The sequence below is a fragment of the Eucalyptus grandis genome, chromosome 3 (assembly GCF_016545825.1).
Source record: "Eucalyptus grandis isolate ANBG69807.140 chromosome 3, ASM1654582v1, whole genome shotgun sequence".
NCBI lineage: Eukaryota > Viridiplantae > Streptophyta > Magnoliopsida > Myrtales > Myrtaceae > Eucalyptus > Eucalyptus grandis.
Genome location: NC_052614.1, coordinates 28,348,035 through 28,372,621, shown reverse-complemented (window position 1 = coordinate 28,372,621; position 24,587 = coordinate 28,348,035). Strand labels below are relative to the sequence as shown.

Here is a 24,587-nt window from a genome sequence, read left to right as displayed (position 1 = left end):
TTAAGCTCATTAAATCATATACCACGCATGTTGAATTAAATCATTAATGTCGTTAATTTGTTGCTACTAAAATTATTTTTACAAAAGAAATATTTCATTGGTTATTAATATGACAGTAAATATAAAAAGGAAAAAAATTATCTTTATTATATGTTTTTTTAGATAATTTTCAATGAATTTTCCTATCTTCAACACATAATTTCTATGTCATACGCCTGCATAAATTGATTAATTAAAATCATATAAAATAGACACTCAAGAGAAAATAAAGTACAATATGTTATCATCCCATGATGCAAAGAAAATTGATAAGAACACGAACCTAAAATGTTATTAAATTCAGAATAAGAGTAGAAACTTATGAGTGTGTAGTTGAATAGATAAGAGAAACACCCTCAAATTCAGGCAGTCATAATATAGCACTCTTAACGACTTTCATGACGTGAATTTCTCTTGCATCAAAAGTTATGACTTAATTATAGATTGATGGTTGAACTCTCATATTGGGTTGATTTATTGGATTTTTGCCTATTCAACCACTCTAGAAAGTTTTCAATGTCATGTAAACATCATCCCATTATCTTTAACAGACAACAGGTTTAAAATTTAATTCAAATCTATAATTCATGTAATATTCAAGATTCATCAGCGATACCCTTAAGTTTCTTCTGGTTCAATAAATTATGTCAAAGTAATAAATGAATGGGGCACGCCATGCGAAGCAACCACCACCATTCCCTACCTTTATCTTAGCGTATAAGATAATATATGGAGGTGTGGCAAAAACAAATCTTTAACTTTTCCGATTTATCTTCCAGTTTGTTTATTATTGTGTTATCATTAGTTAAACAATATAAAATCGCTATTGCCATTTGAACTCCTGTCACATTTGACAGGTACGAAGGAAAATTGGTAAAATTGGTTGTCCAACAAGTGTTATTTGAGCTGAAGAAAAAGTTTGAGTTGGTTATTCCAGAGAATTTGGTCGGAATTGATAGTCAAGTGAAAAAGGTTATGGAATTTGTAGATAATATTTCTCGTGCCTCCCTATTTATTGGCATCCACGGAATGGGAGGCATTGGTAAGACTACTCTTGCTAAAATCATCTACAACAAGCTCTCCAATCAATTTGAGCATCGTAGCTTCATTGCTGATGTAAGGGAAACATGTGATGATAGGAGACTTGTGTACTTGCAAAATCAGTTAATCAAGGATATATTGAAGCAAGAAAATCAAGTTTCTAATAAGGATGAAGGGATTCGGCTCATTTCATCCAAGTTTAATGGTAAGAAAGTCCTTATTCTTCTCGATGATGTGAGCAATGATGATCAATTGAAGGCTTTGGCCAGAAATCATAATTGGTTTTCTTCGGGAAGTGTGATCATCATTACCACCCGAAACAAAAGTATTCTTGACAATGCTGGGGTGGACAACCAGTATGAACTTGAGGAATTGGATAAGGATAACTCTTTGATTTTGTTTAGTAGACATGCTTTTCGAAGGGACTCTCCTCCAAGTGAATTTAAGGACCTCACTCATGTTATTGTTTTTACCACTGGAGGGCTTCCCTTATCTCTCGAGGTCTTAGGGTCATTTTTGTGTGGAAAAAGGAAAAAGTATGGGGAGACACAATAAAGAAGTTAAGAAAATTTCCTCACGAGGAAGTGCAAAAGAAGTTAAGGATAAGTTATGAAGAATTAACAAATGAACAAAAACAAATTTTTTTGGATATGCTTGTTTTTTCATTGGCGTTGACCAAAGAATCGCATCCTACATGTGGGATGCATGTGAGTTTTTCCCGGAGGAGGGAATTGAAGTATTGAGATTTCTGTCTCTAATAAAAGTTGGAGATGATCATAAGCTCATAATGCATGACCAATTGAGAGATCTTGGTAGGGAAATCGTCCGCAAAGAAAACAATTCGGAGCCTTGGAACCGTAGTAGGTTATGGGACTCTGAGGTAGTGTTGGAAGTGCTAGAAGGAAATAAGGTAATCGTTTCTTCTTTTTTGCTCCCTTAGTCCATGTTCTACTGTCAACTTGTCGTTGGTCCTCCACTTGGTGCTTGCTCTAGTGAGTAGAAAACCTTCTAATATTATCGTCCTCGTGGAGTTTCGTTGACATGTTTAGAAAGCACAAAATTGCTCTCTCTTAATAAGTGTAGCAGTTTATCAAAGATTTTTCTTACAAAAGTGTACATTATGAAGTTTTTTCCAAGAATGAGGTACTTTCAAATTTATTAGATACTTGATAGGGTATTCTACATTGAAAAAAATCTGAATTTATTAAATTGTTTGGGTTACGTCCAAGAAAGTGCAACAAATAACTTGACTATGCTATTGTGAACAATAACTACTTAGGATATATAAAACATAAAATTCTAATCTCCAGGTGCTAGAATTAATATAATTGGAGTAAATGTGCCAGCATTTTTCATGAAATTTCAATCATTATACCTTAATCGAGAATGTAAAGTTTTTTTTTTTTTTAATGTTATGTTAGGTTAGGAATCACTAATTTACCAAAATTCACATGATAGAACAGAAACATATGTAGACATAAATAACGTCGAGCGTACTTCATGCAATGACCATTAAAAAGAGAGAGATCTCTTTTTTTCCGCATAAAAAGTCCAAGAGATAAATACCCTATTCTATTTTGTATATAATTAAGTATGTGATTGTATTGCATTTGTGAAATTAATCATAGTTTTGACTTTATTACTTTGAATTCATCATCCAGTTTGATTCAAAATTGTTGCTCAAAAGACCAGCACTTATTTGCGTTTTTCAACGCGCAACCTACTTATAATCGCAAAGAGCCAATTGATAGTCTTAGCAACGTAAAGGCTAATTTTATTTATTACGTCTTTTATATTACATTATAAAATAAGCTAAACCAACCAAAAGAAAATTGTATATTTTATATCTAAACAAATTGTATAACTTCCACAACTAAAAAGGTACATTATTTCATTCAATCATTTCAGTATTTTTGTTGAGTCCATTAAGTCGAAATTAAAGTGGTTTTGATAAAACTGATCCAAGACCTTCTTTTAAGTATAATCCTACATTTAATCAGAATATACAAAGTAATTTCAAAGCTAATGTCTATCTATAAAGCATAATTGAAAACACATTAACATTTGATATTAGTGAGTATACAGCCAAAAAAAAAAAGACACTATCTTTTAAACCAGAAACAAAAACAACTGTTCAAGCTTATAAAAAAAGGCGCAGCCTTATGAAATCCTAAAAAGAAGCGCAATCTTTTACATGTAGGACAAAAATAACACAACCGTTCAAGCTTCCTAGAGAAAATCTAAACTTTTTATTAGAAGAATTACCCAAAAAAGTCATAAATTTATTGTAATTATGTCAATTCAATTCTAAACCTTTTGCCATTACGTCAATTCAGTCCATCCAATCAAATTTGGCCAACTGTCCGGTGAATGCTAATGTGGACAAATTTTAATAAAATTTTAATTTTTTTTAATTAATGTTTTTTTCTTTTCTTTTCTTTATTTTTTTTCATTTTCTTTCTTCCTTGGTTGGTGAGCCCCTGCCAAATTCGACGAGGATGAGGTTGACCCGCCTAGTGACGGCAAGGCAAGCCTTGCTATTGGCTGGTGAGGCTTGCCCTCCCTCACTAGGGGGGTGGGGGGTGAGGTTGACCCTACCCAACGAGGGTCGGCTAGTCGCCTTAGTCTGGCAATTGGCTGAGGAAGAAAGAAAATGAAAAAAAATAAAGAGAAAGAAAAGAAATAAGCGAAAATGCTAAAAAATTTAAAAAAAATAAAAATTATTAAAATTTGTCCACGCATTGTTCCTAGACATCTAGCACCAATTGATATCCACGTTCGTGCCAACCGGCCAAATATGATTGGATGAACTGAATTGACACAATTGTAAAATGTTTATGATTGAATTAGTTAAAAAATATAATTGAATTGACACAATTACAATAGATTTATGATTTTTTTTTTTGTAATTATCTCACTTTTCACTTATAGGACAAAAAAGATGCAAGTTACAAATTATGTCTGCTCTCACTTTAAGTCTCCAAGTGTCATCTACATGGCTCATGGTTTTGTACATTTCATTATACTTGTTATCTAAATATATGTAGTCAAGTAATAGAACCTCTAGACATATATTCTTTTTCCTTCTATAATGGACTGTCTTGTTATATTTATCTATTTATAATGCATGTTAAATAATTTTTGGTGATGATAGATATAATCACAGTATCCATACACCTTTTCAATCATAATAGTGACATTTATTATACACTTCATTATACTTATTTTGAAATTTAGTCAAATTTATTCCTCTAAATATATGTTCGTTTTTTCCTTCTGTGATGGGTAATATTATTATATTAATTTATTTCTAAAGCATCTTTATATATTTTTGTGATTTTGGATATCTTTTTTTTTTTTTCGATCCTTTAATATTATTTATTTGATCAAATTTAAAAGTTGATCTTTTTACATTATTGCATATATGACTTTAATATTATTTATTTATCAAATACGGGCTCATTGAACAGTATAAATGATAAATTTAAAAGTTGTTTACATTGCTCTAAAATGTTTATGGTCTAAATAAGATAATTATTGCTCTACTAGTCCCATTAATTGTAAAAATTCAAACTTTTTTCCTTCTAACGTTGTATTCTAATCCACAGATCTTACCACATAACATATGCCATTTTAGTTGCATACATATATTAAGTACCACTCATAAGTAATAAATGCTCAATTCGATTTTATGCATTTAATATGTCATAGACACCACTTTTCGTTATCAAAAAAATATAAAAAGATATGATGTCTCTTTAATTCATAATATATCTTTCTATTATTATCAAGACATGATATTTACAAAATCAAAAAAGAGATAAATACCACTAATATAGGAAAGCTGAAAATCAACCAATGAAGGTTACTCAAACCAACATACTTGTATTCCTGATTGGTTTTGAGAAATGTACTGGACACATATAAAATGGTTGATGAAATAATGGGTGACCAAGCGAAAATGCCCTCCAACGTGCTCATGCAACTCACCATCTCACATTCTTCTTCCAATCCATGCGTATTTTTTCTTTTTTCTCATTTTTTTAAAGCTCCTCCACAAAAGGTAGTCTAATCATATTGAGTTAATCACAATATTTACATTCTACTTAATCCTCGAAAATACGAGTTTTTACCTTACAGTGGACTTTTGCTACTATTACAATCTATGACACTAGAAAAATAGAGAATCTAAACATTCTTTTCTTGCATTATTAAGAAGATATTATATAAAGACGTTATCGCCAAACAAAAAAGCAAAACATGTCGCATAAAGAAGAATGTCCTATTAAGAAATAAAAATAAAGAAATGGAAAGGCAAATGGAAGTAACTAAGGAATATTAATAGATAATTAAATAATGCATCGAAGGGACACATTGTAGAAGTTCATTCAATTAGTCTATAATAAATAATTAGTATATTATGTAGTAATTTTCAACATAATAAGTGATAATGAGTTATCAAGATAGCACAATCACTATTTCATTGACTATTTACCTATTATTTCATATTTTATATATCAATGATATAATAAATGATCAAGATAACAAAATTCATGATCCCCGCAATTTCATGGAAGAATAGTTATTATGACATCTCCGTATACATAAACGTATTTGAAAATTAATTCCCAAGTCAAAATTTCCATGAAAAGTATATACAAGAATTTTTAGAGGTGAAATTGTAGAATTGTTTAGAACAACATGTGATACTTCTATAAGAATACATGTTTGCAATAATATATTTTTAACATTACTTTTGTAATTTTATTTGAGAGCTATGTATTTTCAACAAGTCATATATATACAAACATATATCCTCAATACCATAATTATAAATTTTTTATTGTTGAAGTATTATCAAAACTAAAATTTTTAACGTGATACATATTAAACTTGGAAGTAAAATATTTCAAAGATACATATGTAACCTTGTTTTTTTTTTTTTTTTTTTTTCATTTTTTTATATAGAGAATCATTGAAGTTTACATTTGAGTCATAAAATAAATTTACAGTTACAACATTTTAGAAATTTATAAAATAATAATAATTATTAATAAAACTAAACATTTTCAAACCAATACTCTTGCACAGAAATAATATTAACATAATATAATCATTCTTCATGTCCAATCCGTCTATTAGCAAGATCTTATTAATATATGGGAAAATTGATCATAAAATTAGATGACTCTTATTTCTTTGTAACAAAATCAACACGAAATGAAAAGTTAGCATCATACATATGAAGTAATAAAAAGAGAAGTGAAAATCATTTATATAACATTTGATATGTTTTCTTCCACATATAATGAAAAACATTCATTGAAGAAACACATTGTGACAGAGGAATGTAAAACACGTGTGTACTTCTTGGGGTAGAATTTCTCGTTTTCATTTTGCTTTTGAGAATTGTAAACAAGGTACAAAAGAAAAAGAGGGGGATTCTACAATTGGGATTCTTTAGTATTGATACATGTTTTGATGGTAAATTTGCTAGATGCATTTGAAGTTTTGAACTTTCAGAGACATGTTATTTCACATATTAAGGATTTGAGTTAAAGGTTTTGTTATTTACCATATAAAGGGCAAGGGATTTGATAGATACATTTGAAGTAGTGTGTGCATGAAGAGAGGCCTTCTATATTAATTTTGAAAGGATGCAACTTTTGGAAATTTAAAAAGTGCAAATGTGAAGGGCATAATTGGAAGAGGAAAAGTACGGAAAGATCCTCTAGAGCTTCACATTTTCACATAGATTATCACAACCTGTCATGTCATGAAGTGGAAAGTGAGAAGCCTAAATCATAGTAGTATCACAACAAATTTGAAATCATTGTCTTTTCTCAAATACAGTTGGTCTCAACCCGTTATTCAAAACTATGATTTACAATGTTGCTAATTGCAGGGCACTAGTAAGATTGAGGCCATTCGTCTTGGCTTATATGATGGGAGTGGAAGTTGCACGACCGAGACATTTAAAGAATTAACCAACTTGAGGTTTCTTCAATTGGACGACGTGAATCTCATCGGAGATTTTCAAAACTTGCTTCCTCGATTAAGATGGCTTGCGTGGGATGGTTATCACTTGCATTTTGAATTGACCAACTTTCACATGAAGAAATTAGTCGTGCTCAATTTGTCAGGCAGAGTAAGATTTCGAATGATTGGGCAGGATTTGGTCCTCTAAAGGTAAGATGTAAAGTATGCATAATCATGTGTTGTTAGCAGGCTCAATTATACCAAGTTCTTCTTTATTTCTTTTGAAAATCCTTTCTCATATCATGGATTTTCCTCTAGTAAAGAACACAAGTACCGCAACTTGGCATAGGGAAACACATAAGTACCAAAATTTCCAAAGATACATTTAAGTGTCACATTTTTTGAAAATTAGACACTTGAGTGCTAATTTCGGCAAGGTTGTTGGAAATTCGATGTAGCATTATTATATCAATAAAACTAGTCTACATGGCTCGCCGAAATGTCCACTCAATAATTATCATCTAAAACAATGTTGTCCTCTATGCTCACTCAAGTGCTAGTGGTTAAAAAAAAATTACTTAAGTATCAAATTATGGTGTTATTAATTACTTAAGTGCCACTCGTGATTAAAAGTGAATATTTAAAGTTCCAAGTTGTAGAAAGTGATAATTTAAGTGCCAAAAAATGTCATTTAGCATTGTCTCGCATAATCTACAAGGACGGTGTGATGTTGTTCACCAGTCTACATGGATAATTCTTTTTAAAGAAATGCCACATAATTTAAAATTCTCGTTGGAAAAAGCCACGTTAACTGTTTGGTTGGAAATTATTGCTGTTAACACTTAAATGTTTTATTCTTCTATGATTTTGGTATTTAAGTATACATTTAGAAGTTTTGCACTTACGTTTCCCCACGTGTCAAGTTGTGACACTTGGGGTGTTCTTCAACTAATTTTCCTCTTAGCATAAGAGGAATTTATTAGCACTTAAATATGTCAAAAGCTTTTTCCCCTTAATATTTTAACAACCAATCATGCTTGACATTAGACCTACTAATAAAAAATGTTTTTTTACCGTATTAATTAACATCTACCAAAAATATAATTACAATACTGTGCTTATCTTATTTTTAATCTAAATGGTATATGGTTTCTAGTTAATTTCTCCCCATGCATGTCTTTTTAGCAATTCTTGTTATATGTATATATCAATCTTCTTCCATGGACAAACAAAAACTTCCTCATAGTGACTTGTGCTCTACATACATACTAAAATTCTAAATTCATTGTTATTTTTAGAGTAATGGAAATAATGTGAATGTGAACTACTCAATATTTATTCATTATAATTGTTGAGTGGTGGCACACAATATTTATTCATTATAATTGTTGATTGTTGAAGTCACCGTACAACACATTTATAAAGTAATAATGTTATATGAGTAATAAATTTATCTTTGAAATGGCATTTAAATATTTTTAATATGACACTTTTTTACATCTTGAACATATAGCATTTAAAAATCGTTTTTCATAATTAAAGTAGCCATTTCTCTTTGATTTCATACTATTGAAGGAAAACATAGCACCAAATGAATGCATCTCTTTTCTTCCATTTATCTTTGTCATCTATAGTTTGATAATAGAATTTGTGTCTCTCTAATCAATAATTTATAGCATAGTCATAACTTTGAAAAACTAAATATGATATTTTCTACGAAATTTTATTTACAAATAATTGTAGTTAGCACTTATACATCCCTGATGTTCTCTTTTCAATGATATGCTTAAAAACATTTATATGTTGGCTTAGCCAACACTAATGGAAAAAAAATTAAAATTAAATAAAATAGTTGTGAAGGAGTAGGGAGCATGAGTATTTTTATTGCCCAATCTCATAGTGATAACCTCTATTTCTTTCAGATGGCAACAGAGCTCAAAGTTCTCAACCTTAGCAATTGTGCTTTGAGAACAACTCCTGACTTGTTGGCTTTCAAGGGCTTAGAGATTTTGATGCTTGAAGATTGTTATGATCTAGAAGAGATTCATCCCAGTATTAAGGATGTTAAGACCCTTGTCTCCTTGAATGTCAATTATTGTCTAAATTTGAAGGAGCTACCGCAAGAAGTAGGTAGAATGGAAGAATTGAGGGAGCTTCTCATACAAAACACTGGTATACGAGAGATTCCTATGCCTCATATTGTAGACTACTTACTTGACTTCCAACATCCTTGGCTCCCTTATGTCATTAACTCAACTAAACCTATCAAACGCAGGAATTGAAGAATTACCGAAATCCAGGGGTTCTTTGAAGAAGCTCGAGACTCTAGATGCATCTTGTTGTGCATTGTTAGCTCGCATACCCAACTCAATAGGCAATTTAATATCTCTATCTTGCCTTGACCTAAGAAAATGCCATAAACTTGCTCAACTTCCAGACTCTATAGGCTTCCTCGTGTCTCTATCGCAGTTGTTATTGTCGGGATGCCTCTCATTGAGACAAATCCCAGACTCGATCGGAAAGTTGACATCATTGACCGAGCTGCATTTGAAATCTACGGCCATTGAAGAATTACCTGAATCCATTGGTTCTTTGAAGGAGCTTAAGACTTTAGATGCTTCTTATTGTAAATCGTTAACCCGCATACCCAACTCAATAGGCAATTCAACATCTCTGTCTTGCCTTGACCTAACGGAATGCCATAAACTTGCTCAACTTCCAGACTCTATAGGCTTCCTCGTGTATCTACGGTTGTTATTGTCGGGATGCCACTCGTTGAGACAAATCCTGACTCGATCGGAAAGTTGACATCATTGACTGAACTGCATTTGAAATCTACTGCCATTGAAGAATTACCCGAATCCATTGGTTCTTTGAAGGAGCTCAAGACTTTAAATGCCTCTTATTGTAAATCATTAGCCCGCATACCCAACTCAATAGGCAATTCAACATCTCTCGTCTTGCCTTGACTTAATGTAATGCCACAAACTTGCTCAACTTCCAGACTCCATAGGCTCCATTTTGTCTCTAAGGAAGTTGTTATTGTCGAGATGCCACTCACTGAGACAAATCCCAGACTCGATTGGAAAGTTAACATCATTGACTCGAGATGCATTTGAAATCGACGGCCATTGAAGACTTGCCTAAATCCGTTAGTTTTTAAGGTGCTCAAGACTCTAAATGCCTTTCCTTACCCATCGTTAGCCTATACACCCAACTCATTAGGCAATTCAACATCTCTATCTTGCCTTGTCCTAACAGAATTGGATAAACTTGCTCAACTTCCAAACTCTATAGGGTCCCTCGTGTCTCTACAGCAAATATTATTGTCGGGATGCCACTCGTTGAGACAAATCCCAGACTCAATTGAAAAGTTGACATCATTGACTGAGTTGAATTTGAAAGCTACGGCCATTGAAGAATTACCTGAATCCATTGGTTCTTTGAAGGAGCTCAAGACTTTAGATGCCTCTTATTGTAAATCATTAGCCCGCATACCCAACTCAATAGGCAATTTAACATCTCCGTCTTGCCTTGACTTAACGTAATGCCATAAACTTGCTCAACTTCCGGACTCTATAGGCTCCTCGTGTCTCTACGGCGGTTGTTATTGTTGGCATGCCACTCGTTGAGACAAATCCCAGAGTCGATCGAAAAGTTGACATCATTGACCGAGTTGAATTTGAAATCTACGGCCATTGAAGAATTACCTGAATCCATTGGTTCTTTGAAGGAGCTCAAGACTTTAGATGCCTCTTATTGTAAATCATTAGCTCGCATACCTAACTCAATAGGCAATTCAACATCTCTGTCTTGCCTTGACTTAACGAGAATGTCATAAACTTGGTCAACTTCCGGACTCTATAGGCTCCCTCGTGTCTCTACGGTTGTTATTGTCGGGATGCCACTCGTTGAGACAAATCCCGCACTCGATTGGAAAGTTGACATCATTGGCGAGATGCATTTGAAATCGACGGCCATTGAAGACTTGCCTAAATCCATTAGTTTTTTTAAGGTGCTCAAGACTCTAAATGCCTTTCCTTACCCATCGTTAGCCTATACACCCAACTCATTAGGCAATTCAACATCTCTATCTTGCCTTGTCCTAACAGAATTGGATAAACTTGCTCAACTTCCAAACTCTATAGGGTCCTTTGTGTCTCTACAGCGAATATTATTGTCGGAATGCCACTCGTTGAGACAAATCCCAGACTCGGTCGGAAAGTTGACATCATTGACTGAACTGCATTTGAAATCTACTGCCATTGAAGAATTACCCGAATCCATTGGTTCTTTGAAGGAGCTCAAGACTTTAGATGCCTCTTATTGTAAATCATTAGCTCGCATACCCAACTCAATAGACAATTCAACATCTCTGTCTTGCCTTGACTTAACAGAATGCCATAAACTTTGTCAACTTCCAGACTCTATAGGCTCCCTTGTGTCTCTACAGCGGTTGTTATTGTCGGGATGCCACTCGTTGAGACAAATCCCAGACTCGATCGAAAAGTTGACATCATTGACTGAGTTGAATTTGAAATCTACGGCCATTGAAGAATTACCTGAATCCATTGGTTCTTTGAAGGAGCTCAAGACTTTAGATGCCTCTTATTGTAAATCATTAGCCCGCATACCCAAGTCAATAGGCAATTTAACATCTCTGTCTTGCTTTAACTTAACAGAATGCCATAAACTTGGTCAACTTCCAGACTCTATAGGCTCCCTCGTGTCTCTACAGCGGTTGTTATTGTCAGGATGCCACTCGTTGAGACAAATCCCAGAGTCGATCGGAAAGTTGACATCATTCACTGAGCTGCATTTGAAATCTACGGCCATTGAAGAATTACCTGAATCTATTGGTTCTTTGAAGAAGCTCAAGACTCTAGATGCCTCTTATTGCGCATCGTTAGCCCGCATACCTAACTCAATAGGCAATTCAAGATCCCTGTATCGCCTTGACCTAACAGAATGCCATAAACTTGCTCAACTTCCAGACTCTATAGGCTCCCTCGTGTCTCTACAGCGGTTGTTATTGTCGGGATGCCACTCGTTGAGACAAATCCCAGACTCGATTGGAAAGTTGACATCATTGACTGAGATGCATTTGAAATCGACGGCCATTGAAGACTTGCCTAAATCCGTTAGTTATTTTAAGGTGCTCAAGACTCTAAATGCCTTTCCTTACCCATCGTTAGCCTATACACCCAACTCATTAGGCAATTCAACATCTCTATCTTGCCTTGTCCTATCAGAATTGGATAAACTTGCTCAACTTCCAAACTCTATAGGGTCCTTTGTGTCTCTACAGCGAATATTATTGTCGGGATGCCACTCGTTGAGAAAAATCCCATACTCGATCGGAAAGTTGACATCATTGGTGAACCGCATTTGAAATCTACCGCCATTGAAGAATTACCCGAATCCATTGGTTCTTTGAAGGAGCTCAAGACTTTAGATGCCTCTTATTGTAAATCATTAGCCCGCATACCCAACTCAATAGGCAATTCAACATCTCTTTCTTGCCTTGACTTAACAGAATGCCATAAACTTGGTCAACTCCCAGACTCTATAGGCTCCCTCGTGTCTCTACAGCGGTTGTTATTGTCGGGATGCCACTCGTTGAGACAAATCCCTGCACTCGATCGAAAAGTTGACATCATTGACCGAGTTGAATTTGAAATCTACGGCCATTGAAGAATTACCTGAATCCATTGGTTCTTTGAAGGAGCTCAAGACTTTAGATGCCTCTTATTGTAAATCATTAGCCCGCATACCCAACTCAATAGGCAATTCAACATCTCTGTCTTGCCTTGACTTAACAGAATGCCATAAACTTGGTCAACTTCCAGACTCTATAGGCTCCCTCGTGTCTCTACAGCGGTTGTTATTGTCGGGATGCCACTCGTTGAGACAAATCCCAGACTCGATCGAAAAGTTGACATCATTGACTAAGTTGAATTTGAAATCTACGGCCATTGAAGAATTACCTGAATCCATTGGTTCTTTGAAGGAGCTCAAGACTTTAGATACCTCTTATTGTAAATCATTAGCCCGCATACCCAAGTCAATAGGCAATTTAACATCTCTGTCTTGCCTTGACTTAACAAAATGCCATAAACTTGCTCAACTTCCAGACTCTATAGGCTCCCTCGTGTCTCTACCGCGGTTGTTATTGTTAGGATGCCACTCGTTGAGACAAATCCCAGAGTCGATCGAAAAGTTGACATCATTAACTGAGCTGCATTTGAAATCTACGGCCATTGAAGAATTACCTGAATCTATTGGTTCTTTGAAGAAGCTCAAGACTCTAGATGCCTCTTATTGCGCATCGCTAGCCCGCATACCTAACTCAATAGGCAATTCAAGATCCCTGTCTCGCCTTGATCTAACAGAATGCCATAAACTTGCTCAACTTCCAGACTCTATAGGCTCCCTCATGTCTCTACAGCGGTTGTTATTGTCGGGATGCCACTCGTTGAGACAAATCCCAGACTCGATCGGAAAGTTGACATCATTGACTGAGCTGCATTTGAAATCTACGGCCATTGAAGAATTACCTGAAAGCATTGGGAATATGCAAAAGTTATGGATGTTGGACATTAGTGGAACTCCTGTAATAGAATTGCTTGATGACTTGGGAATATTGGCAAAACTTCAAGAGTTCAGAGCTTCAGGATGGAAAAATCCGGAAGAGTCACCTAGTAATAATGGCCAATTGGTTTCACCAAACAATCTTGGTTTAGACAAGCTTCAAAAACTATCAGAATTGCGCTCTCGCGTAATAGCTCTAGGTATCACCTGCCAGATCCCGCAATCACTGAATCTATCCCAACTAAACTTTCTCAAGAAACTCACTGTTTCTGGTTGGCTTGAATGTCTCCCAAACCCTTCTATAAAATCGTTGTAGAAAAGCTATGAATCTTGATTTTGTATTTTCAAAAGTTTAACCTGTTACTTGGGCATTCTATTTACTTTTTGTCTTGCAATACAGTTCTCCTAAAGCATCCCAAGACTCCTACAGCCGACAACTCAGCCATGGACTACCAAACAACAGATTTTGAACATGTTTTGGAGAGATCAAGACCCTTTGGAATCTTTGATGAAGTACTTATTTCATCTTGCTTTTTCTTTATCGTTCTTTAGTCATTATAGGATGGTTCCATCTACAAAGAGAAGTATTTTACTGGGTGATCGATTAGTTGTTATGTATGGAATGTTTTTCTCTACATTTGTCACTAGATTTGTCAGACTTGTTACATTTACTTATCGCTATTTTGAGTCTCCTGTTCATGGAAGTAGGGATTTTCTTTCTTAATTATCTTTCTTTGCATGCCATTGAATGAAAATCTTTTGAAAGCGCTCTCACTTTGGTGCCATTGTAGCATATGATCATGCATTGAGAATCTTCAGGAGTGTAGGGGTTATCTCACATCGGTTGTGGAAGGAGATGATGGTTAGTTTATAAGCGTGAAGGAAAACCTTACCCTTTAAACTAGCTTTTGGGGGTGAGATAAGCCCAAGACCACCCAACAATAATAAACTTTTAGTTTTGAGTTTTTTAGATACCCTTAACTTTCATGATGTTAACTTAAAGAAATAATTGAGGATTGGAAGGATTACAAGAAAGTCTGATGGAGAGAAAAAGGAGCAAAAGGGCTAAGGTTGTCAATTTGTGTCTGCTTGTCTTAATTGTGTTTGTTACTGTGTCAATTCGTCATGACTTCTATTAGACATGTCAAACCATTGAATTAGACAAAAGCATGTAAATATGTCTCAACCAACTAGTTAAACGTATGGTGATGTGTCATATTTGGGTTGTGTCTGTGTTTTTCGTGTTTGCTATTGTCATATAAACAGTCGGTGTTAATATTGGCAGCATTAATGAGGAGTGCGGGCTAGGAAGGTGTTGATTGCATCTTCTCCCATCATGCATTGTGCTCGCGTATGCTAGTAAAAGAGGGGCTCTCATATGAGTTTTGCATCTTTTGAGAGCCATGGTTTTGATCAATTTTCTAAAGGACTAATTAGCTTTGTAATCTTTATGACCTTCTATTAGGTGAATAATTTGCCGGTAAACATTCTGCCTGTCTCATACAACTGCTCGAGCCTCGGTCAGAGTTCTTATTCTTCAAATGACTTGCCCAGAAATGTAGTCATTACCCTAAGTCAAGGTTCACTTGTTAAGAGTATGGATTTCCATCAAGTGAAACAAATTCTGCTACTTGGTTAGCACTTCTTTCTTACTCTATGAATAACATGTTCCGTGCTTTTCTTCAGTTGGATATACTTGTTCTTGTTGGAGGCCATAAGTTTGTGCTTTGGTGCTTGGAAGATTGCTTTTTGTTGTTCTTTTGACCCTAGCTTCAGCTATTTTAAACCACGGGGTATAATTCTTCAAATTTTCTGCATCAATAATTTTTAGTGGGAACAAATACGGGCGATGTCATGGTATGGGAAGTAGGCAATGGTGTGAGGAATGCTTTGAGAAAATTCAAGATTTGGGATCTAGGAACATGTTCAATGGCGCTACAGGTATAGAAGTTCAATTCTAAATAAAATCATGGCATCTTGTTTTTGGACATGTGATTATGGGTTTTGATTCTTTGTAGGCTTCTTTGGCCAATGACTATACAGATCCGTTAACCGTGTGATGTGGAGTCCTGATGGAATCCTTTTTGGTATGTATAAATGTCACTTCTACTTGTATATCAATTTAAGAAATTAGGCAATACATACTTGCAAATTGATGGAAAAACTAAAGCGCCGAGAATCGGATTTCATTGCAATAAAGAAGTGTTCACATGCTACTATTACTGATGATTTGTGGTTTTTACATTAGGTGTTGCTTATTCCAAACACATGGTGCACATATACTCATATCATGGTGGTGATGACATGAGGAATCACCTTGAGGTTTGTCACTAAACAAGGAGAAAAAAAATTAAGCTTCTTTGTTCTGCTGACAATTACCACCTAAAAGTGACAACAACTTGATTTTGACTCTAAACTAATGTCTGATACAGATTGAGGCTCATGTTGGAAGTGTTAATGATCTTGCCTTTTTAAATCCAAGCAAACAATTATGCTTTGTTACTTGTGGAGAAGACAAGACGATCAAGGTATATTCTAATTGTTTTCCGCGTGTTACATTGTTTTGTTGTTTGATCCTTTTTAACCAAGCTAGTAGTTATGCAGGTATGGGATGCAGTGACAGGGGCCAAGCTACTTGCTTTCGAGGGTCATGAATCACCTGTATATTCCATTTGTCCACACAACATAGAAAATATTCAGGTACCTGGTTATTTCGCATACTAACAAGGACACACTGCAAGCAGGGCTAATTGGCCGTACCCTTGACTATACATTGGAATTCTGTTTTCCAAAACTCGGTTAGGTAAAAAAATTTGGTTTAATTTGTATAAGAAGTGTGAATATGGGTTTTAATGGACCTTGTTCATTTTAAGGATTTTGCAAGTCTTTTGACTTTTAACCTATCTTGATTAGAATGTGTTTGTTAAACATGGTGACATGGTCCAAAGATCAACTTGCAAATTTGATTCTTTCGGGCGATGCTATTAAGCATTAACAATCTGGGTAAAGGTCTTCACAATAATGAACTTCCTGCTTAATTATGTGTTCAGAAGGAAAATTCCTTTCCATCATTTGTTCTTCCTTGGTTTTCTCCTTCGGTTTTGATTAATTGAATTTACAATAGGAGACTGTTTACACGTCTGAGTGGAGCAGCAATTGGTGATGTTATTTTCTTCTTCTTTTTTTTTTAAATATTTATGGTTGTGTACGCTTTATTACAAAGATATTTTATGAAATCTCATCATTCTAGGATGCTATGTTTAATTATTAAAGTGGATGTGCTCTATTTGGGCATGTTATTGAAATTGAATATACAATTGTTTTCTCGTCTAGTACGTCTTCTCAACAGCGACCGATGGGAAAATTAAGGGTTGGCTTTATGACAACATGGTGTCAAGAGTTGACTGGGATGCACCGGGTCACTCTTCTACCGTGATGGCATACAACGCTGATGGAACAAGGTTCAGATCATAAGCATTGCATTTCAAGCTCGATTTCATCCCGTGTCTTTCTTTTGACTAGAAATAACCTATTTTAACAATTTTATTTGGCTGTAGGTTATTCTCGTGTGGGACCAATAAAGAAGGAGAGTCGTACTTGGTTGAATGGAATGAAAGTGAAGGGGCTGTCAAGCGTACTTATCATGGACTCGGAAAGAGATCTGGTGGGGTGGTGCAGTTTGATACCACAAAAAATAGATTTTTGGCTGTTGGTGATGAGTTCACGGTCAAATTTTGGGATATGGACAATAATAATATTTTGATAAGTGCTGATGCTGATGGTGGATTGCCGGTAATTCATTGTTGTTAATTTAATCTGACTAAATTAGCTGAACCTTTCCATTAAACCCGCTCTTTAAATTTGCAGGCTTCACCTTGTATTAGATTTAACAAGGAAGGAAATCTATTAGCTGTCTCAACAAGTGACAATAGTATCAAAATTTTAGCAAATGCTGATGGGATTAGGCTCTTAAGGATAGTGGACAATTGGCCTTTTGATGCTTCTAGAATCACTCCGGGACCTCTTATGAAGGTAAGCCTTTTCAAGAGTACATTGACTTCATAGAGATGAGCTTGCTAAATGTCTTGAATCTTGTACTGCCACCAGCAATCGTGATATTTGGTTCTTGTAATGCTACTGTTGGCACAAGCCTGGGTAATAGAGGGGTTCCAGTGGCAGTATTAAAATGTTTGATTCAATTTCTAGAATCTTCTAGATGGGCATTTGGTAGAGAATTCTAGAAAAATCCTACAAAAAAAAAAAAAAATCTAGTGGAAATGTCTCGAGTCCACTAAAGTTGTGTAGAAAAATCCATAAAAATTATCTCTGCAACCTGGCAGAGATAGTTGCCTTCAAAAAAATCTCTGACTCAAGCAGAGATTTTTGCACGTCTAAGTTGATGATGCAAGCCTATAAAAGGCTTAGGGTCGTCCAAAAAAACATATTTACTTTTTTTTTCTATTCTCGATAATAGGTTTGAAATGTAAATGTAACTTTATTTTTCTATTTTTGGGACATTTTTATCTAGAAGTTTTGAATAGAAATGAGAAATAAAAATTTTCTACTTTTATATTTCAATTGCAGAAATAAAAATAAAAACTTTTATCATTGTTAGCTAGAATGCATTTTTGCCATCCCACCCAAAATTTTAAGACCTAATTGAATGAATTTATATTCCGAAAGCAATTTTGTGTCGTTATCAAATGCATGTCTTTACTTAAAAAGAATAGAAATAAAAAAAGGATTAATATCCTAAAAAACTCTAAACAGGCACACCTATGACAAATTTATCCCGACTGACCATAAAAAATCATAAACTGGTATATTTATGATAAATTTACTCCAAACTAATTTATTAGACCACAAAAAAGCCCAAATTGATAAATTTGTGACAAATATACCATCCGCTAAATTGGATTAATACTACAAAAAATCAAAAAAATTGTAAATAGTGACAAACGGAACGTAAAATCTCAAATTGATATATCAGTCAACTATCATGTGTCATTTAACTTAATAATTTGACAGTAAAATTTAACGAAAACTAACAGAGGGTAAATTTGTCACAAATGTACTAGTTTGGGGTAAATTTGTCAAAAGCATATTAGTTTGGGGTTTTTGGTGGTCAAACAAATAGTTTGAGATAAATTTGTCACATGTATATGAGTTTGAGGTTTTTCAATGTATTAACCTAAAAAAAAATCTATTTGTGATTAGAAATTGTTTGCATGTGCCCTTTGTACACCAGCTAAGTTGAACATATCCTCCTTAAGTTGTATCATCCACTGAATAATAAAAGCCTTTTCCTTTGGGCCTTGTGCTCCCTTGCTGCCACTTCCGGAAATCTTTGTCCAATTCTTTTACATCAGCGGCAGCTGACTTGCGGAGCATTTTTTTCCTCACATCCATTTAGTCATATTTTAACACATCTCTGTGGATTTTGAATTAAAAATAAAATTCCTTGATGATCCATCGGCCATGGACCTCGGACTAGCCGGCTGCCACCCTTGAATACCACCGCTCCGGAGGCCGAGCTCCAAATCTAGCCGAGCCGTGGCCTCGATGCCGCACCAGATCTAGTCCACCTTCACTTGCTTCAAGCTCGTCCATGGCCGCCTCCGAATCTGGTCGACCTCGACTCTACGCCAGATATCGTCTGCCTTAAAAACGGTTCGAGCTCGGCGGCTCCTCCATGACTGCCGAGAAGCCGCCGAGATCTCGGTCACAACGTCGAGCTTGGCAGCCATGGAAGGCCATCACCTCCAGATCTAGAGGCTCAGTGGCAATGGAGGCCGAGCGTCCAGATCTGGCCGTGGCGAAGGTCGTGACATCACCTCGAGCTGCAGCGATGACGCCGTTAGAGGTCGCCTTAAGAGACGGCGTTAAAAGTTGCAGACGGCCATGGACAGAGCGTGCAACAAGAAAGGAGACAAAAAAAAAAAAAAAAAAGGATAAGAAGCAAAGAATGGCGGGTAACAAAAAGAAAAAGAAACATCTTTTACAACTTCTCAACAGCATCACCAGGATGAGCCACGCCGACGACCATGGACGGCCAGATCTCGAGAGCCAACAGTGTCGCCGGCCATGGCGGAGCAAGGTTCGTGAGTGACTGCGACGGCCATGGACGGCCAAATTTGGAGAGCCAGTGGCGTCACTCGTCTAGGTGACGGCCACGGCCATGGTCGGCCAGATCTGAAGAGCCAGCAGCGTCACCGACGCATCATCGGCCATGCCAGCTCATCCGAGGTCAAGTGGCTGGCTTTGGACGAACGAGGAAGACGAAGCTAGAGGAAACAATTCCACCACTCAAAGAAACTCCATATCGATATTTTTTAATTTAATTCAAGACATGTAAACTTTTTTAAGTGGATATCAAGGGAAAAATCTCGCCACATTAGCAGTTAACACGGCGCTTTGAAACTACCAAATATTTTCTCCTTTGCTTCTCGCACATCTACACGCACTGGCATATAAACTAGAAAACCATCAGGCTGCAATGGTAGGTATGAGAATTGGTATCATTACTGCATTAGGTAGTTAAATGCTTTTAACGAGCTTTATTTGTTGCTAACGCTGTTAGTTAAATGATGCAATAATTGCATTTGTATGTGCATGTTTATTGGGCGTCTTTCAATGACATCCTCTCTTTTGATCTCTACAGGACAGTGAGAGCATGGCCGATGTGAAGCCTGGAATTGCTGATAACTCAGGAGACAAATCACGAAATTGGAAACCAATAGAAATCAATGAACCATCACAATGCCGGTCCATAAGGCTGCCTGATAACTCTACAGCTATGAGGGTAAATGATTGTCAGATTAGGACGTTCTTATGCAACATTTCTTTTCCGCATTAATCTGTCATGTTTCTGCTAGATAAGCACAAATTTGAATAGGGGTCGCATTTAATGCACTTGCTTTACTAGTTTTATTCACATGTGGTCCAATGATTTATCTCTTAAACCTTGGCACTCAAGGACTTCGTCATATCTTCATTTGGCATTTTATAGTTGACTGATTGTTTCAACTATACAAATAGGAAAGGATAAGATCAACATTAATAAATCTGTGATTATGGTGTGGCAATTGTGCTCGAGTTATGTTGGCTGTGGAGGTCATGAATTTTACAATAAAGTTGAATAGCAAGATGGATGGTTCCTAATTTAGAATGTAATGGTATATTTGCATAACGAGACTTTTTTATCCTTTGCTTGGAATATGGATTTTTCTGTGGACTTTCATGCAGTTACATGTGGTAAAAGGCACAGATTCTTCACGGGATGAATTTGCCTTTATACATTGCATGCAAAGTATATCATTTTGCACCACTTTGATTATTGTGGGGAATGCTAAGCTTGTGAAAGCTATTTTGAGCTTGTCAGTTCCCAGCAACTTTGAGTGGAAATTTACCTGCTGAATCTAAATATACAAAACACTAGAGGCAAAAGAATAGATAGACAGCTAGACGGTTTAAGTAAAGGTTCTACTTTTCTTTAACTATTTCAACTGGGTTTAGATGTCATGTGTATCATATGCTCTGTTCATATGTAAGCATACAGTATGTATATATAAATGTGTGTGTGTGCGTGCGCCTCTCCTGATAAATATGCAGGTGGCGTCACCAAGTGTCTCTTTGCATCGATTTCTGCATCTATCAATTAGTGCCCAATTCTCTGGCACCTTTCTTCTGCATTTTGTTTTAACTTTCCGTATTACATTTGATTGCCGCCACTGAAGCTGGTAAAACGAAACAGGTCCCGAGATTAAGCTATACAAACTCGGGTTGTGCCATTCTGGCGTTATCATCGAACGCTGTACACAAGCTCTGGAAATGGGAAGAAAGTGATCAAAACTTCACGGGCAGGGTAAGGAAAAAAGAGGCAAATTCTTTTGTTGTTTAGCGTATTGTTAACTACATTGATTCTTCTTTTCGCAGGCCACAACTAGTGTAGTACCACAGTTATGGCAACCGCCTGGTGGGAATTTGATGACCAGTGATACATGTGCAAATGCTGAAGATGCAGTTCCGTGCTTTGCACTGTCAAAGAACGATTCTTTGCTAATATCGGCATCAGGGGGGGAGATCTCTTTGATCAAAATGGAGACTTTTCAGGTGAATATATTCCCAAAGTAATGTCTGCATCCTCCTGTCAGTTTTGTTGCACTATCCACAAGGCACGAGACGATGGACTTACCCTTTGTGCTGAATATGCGTGCAATATTTCCTCCACATTTTTATGGGAGCTAAAATTAATTGGTTCGATCATGTCTAAAAAAGTACTGAGCTCTACTTGTCAGGAGGTCCATGAAAGCCATTGCTCCGATTTTCATGGAGATTATCTGGTAAAAAATGCAGCATGTCCCTTTTTACTTACTAAGTGAGATAAGGGCTTTTCTGTGTCTTCGATGGAATCTTTTTGCTCTTATTGATTAAAGAAAACAAGCAGTGCTTTTTTAACCCATCCAGAGATCTATTGGTCCAACTTGCTCTCTCCCTTTCCTAAGAAGGGAGATGCCACTACGTTAAGTGCCTCTTGGCACGTGTCCCACTGTTATTTATAAAATTGTTAGTATTATCCTGCCTGCTGATATGCAGACGATGGAAAAATTTACGCCCCCGCCACCACCAAACAATGACATTATTGAGATAGGAATGGAGGACTCCGCTATTCAAATTTACAGTGCTCGAGTTGATGAGGTGAGACCTATTTTCATTGTCGTTGAAAGTTAACATTGTGATTATCCACAACAAAGTTATGGATATTGACTATCTCACTTTCTCAGATCGAGAAAAAACTAGGACGTCGAAGAATAATTAAAGGCTTTGCCTTCTCAACTTCCTTAAATGTTCTCGTGCCTTCTACTGCTGATTCTCAGGTACCAGACCGTTGCTTTTTTTAATTGTTATGTGAGACAAGGGCTTTTCTCTGTCTTAAACGTAAATCTTTTTGCTCTTACCAATTAAACAAAACAAGGCAAGAGCTTTATTCAACTTTCCATAAATGTAATATTCGAAGTTGGTCTCTTCCTTTCCCAAGGAGGGAGATGCCATTGAGGCAAGTGCCGCTTGGCACATATGTCCCACTGTTACTTATAAAGTTATTAATACTATCCTGCTTGCCGAAATCCAGACGATGATAACATTTGCGGCCCGGACACGACCAACATTTCTAGCGTTCGATCCCCAAGACGATGACTTTATTGCAATAGGAATGAAGGACTCCTCTATTCAAATTTACGATATTGCATTTGATGTGGTGAGACCTAATTTTATTGTTGTCCAGAGTTGACCTTGTTATTATCCGCAACGAATTCATGGATATTGACCGTTTCACTTTCTTAGTGTGAGGCAAATCTAGAAGGACATCAGAAAAGAATTACAGGTCTTGCCTTCTCTAATGTCTTAAATGTCCTCGTGTCTTCTGGTGCTGACTCTCAGGTACAAGACCACTACTGCATCTTCCTTTCCATGTAGACATGCCTATGTTTTCGGCAGAGAGAGCAATGTAGTTTAACCTGCTCCAAAAATTGGGTTGATGTTCACTCTGGATATGTTGATGCTTATGCCCTCATCATACATCAGTACACGAGGCATCCTTAACTAGGCAGAATAAATCCTTCCAGAATCAATGTAAAATTAAGGATGGGAAATAAAAAAGCTATGCTGTCCTGTTGTTGCTTACAACTGATACTTGGTGTTATTCTGATATGAAAATATGACGTAAAATTTTATTGTTTCATTTGTAATTCAATGTTGATGTTTCCTTTGATAATTGTCAATTGTCGCTGCAGTTGTGTGTTTGGAACACTGGTGGATGGACGAAGCAGACTAGTAAGTTTCTGCAGATGCCGAATGGGCGAGGAGCAGCGCCTCTTGCTGATACTCGTGTTCAATTTCATGTGGATCAAATACATCTGCTGGTTGTTCATCAAACACAGATCGCCACATGTGAAGCTCCTAAACTAGAACGCCTCAAGCAGGTATTGAAGATTTTTTTTATTGTGCACGATCCAATCTCTCATCTCATCTTGATTGCATAAAAATTATCGAAATATTAGGTAGTATGAGTCGCTTTGTGCCAAATGTGCTTTTTTTGATTCATTGTTGATCGCAACCAGTGGGACACTCGAAGAGCTAGCGCTCCAATCACAGATGCTACATATTCATGCAATGGCCAATCAATATATGTGAGCTTTGAAGACGGGAGCATTAGTGTTCTTTCTGCTTCTACACTCATATTGATATGTTGTATTAATCCTGCCGCTTATATCCTTCCAAAACCTAGGTAAGTTGGTTATTGCCGCTCATTTGACCTCATTCCTTTATGGAAATTGCAAAGTCTCATTCACGAAGTTCCAATAGTCTCGCGAGTTATTCATTCCTCACTGATGTATTTGGCAGCTTGAGAGTCTATCCGCTAGTCATCGCAGCCCATCCATCGGAACCTAACCAGTTTGCGCTAGGGCTTACTAATGGCAGCGTCTATGTGCTTGAGCCATTGGAATCTGAAGGCGGGTGGGGTAGTTCTCCTCCTGTTGAAAATGGTGCTGGGCCTAGCACGACCTTTGGCGCAACCGATTCAGATCAACCCCAAAGGTAGTGCAGGCCATGTCTTTCCTTGTGAAACTTTTGAACATTACAATGCTAAGTCGGCTTTCCTCCGCCGTACTTGATTCAAGTTTTGAGGGGATGCTGATGAGGGTAGATTTTACTGCGTTGGGGTACTTCCTTGGGACATAGTTCAGTATAGTTTGTCCTAATCGACTTCTGCTCAAGTCTTGTGGTGATAACTTGTTTTGTTATATTCATTTAGGCTGACTGGAAGTGAAAAAAAGAAAAACATGAGGTTAGAGTGTTGTTTTGAATACAACAAATTGGAGGTAGAGAGGATACCTCACTTCCTACACAACTAGAAACCTAAGGACTTGATTACACTA

General features: G+C 36.3%; 3 protein-coding genes across 3 annotated transcripts; all 3 read left to right on the top strand.

The window, feature by feature from the left end:
• Positions 1–875: 875 nt before the first annotated feature.
• On the top strand, positions 876–7,347 carry LOC120286450 (putative disease resistance protein At4g11170). The gene is made up of 2 exons (XM_039310278.1): positions 876–1,990; positions 6,986–7,347. Exons 1-2 carry the CDS (start codon positions 1,775–1,777, stop codon positions 7,265–7,267), a joined length of 498 nt encoding a protein of 165 aa, XP_039166212.1. The 5' UTR covers positions 876–1,774; the 3' UTR covers positions 7,268–7,347.
• On the top strand, positions 1,069–1,635 carry LOC104431714 (disease resistance protein RUN1-like). The gene has a single exon (XM_039309516.1). The coding sequence runs from the start codon at positions 1,069–1,071 to the stop codon at positions 1,633–1,635; it is 567 nt and encodes a 188-aa protein (XP_039165450.1).
• A 5,366-nt stretch (positions 7,348–12,713) lies between the features above and the next one.
• LOC108958130 (topless-related protein 4) lies at positions 12,714–24,587 on the top strand. The gene is given in 21 exon segments (XM_039310279.1): positions 12,714–13,850; positions 14,051–14,163; positions 15,116–15,284; positions 15,482–15,591; positions 15,669–15,690; positions 15,693–15,737; positions 15,899–15,972; positions 16,083–16,178; positions 16,255–16,350; positions 16,984–17,111; positions 17,208–17,442; positions 17,518–17,682; positions 20,312–20,452; positions 21,404–21,514; positions 21,586–21,762; positions 22,246–22,279; positions 22,812–22,906; positions 22,993–23,088; positions 23,442–23,630; positions 23,769–23,935; positions 24,052–24,587. Coding segments are annotated over 21 exon segments (2,817 nt in total). The 5' UTR covers positions 12,714–13,495; the 3' UTR covers positions 24,251–24,587.

What these genes read in the sequence shown, in the direction of transcription:
- LOC120286450 (XM_039310278.1), top strand. Translation starts at nt 1,775, where the DNA reads ATGTGGGATGCATGTGAGTTTTTCCCGGAGGAGGGAATTGAAGTATTG. An exon ending in AAGTGCTAGAAGGAAATAAG is followed by an intron (nt 1,991 to 6,985) that starts GTAATCGTTTCT and finishes TGCTAATTGCAG; the next exon opens with GGCACTAGTAAGATTGAGGC.
- LOC104431714 (XM_039309516.1), top strand. Translation starts at nt 1,069, where the DNA reads ATGGGAGGCATTGGTAAGACTACTCTTGCTAAAATCATCTACAACAAG.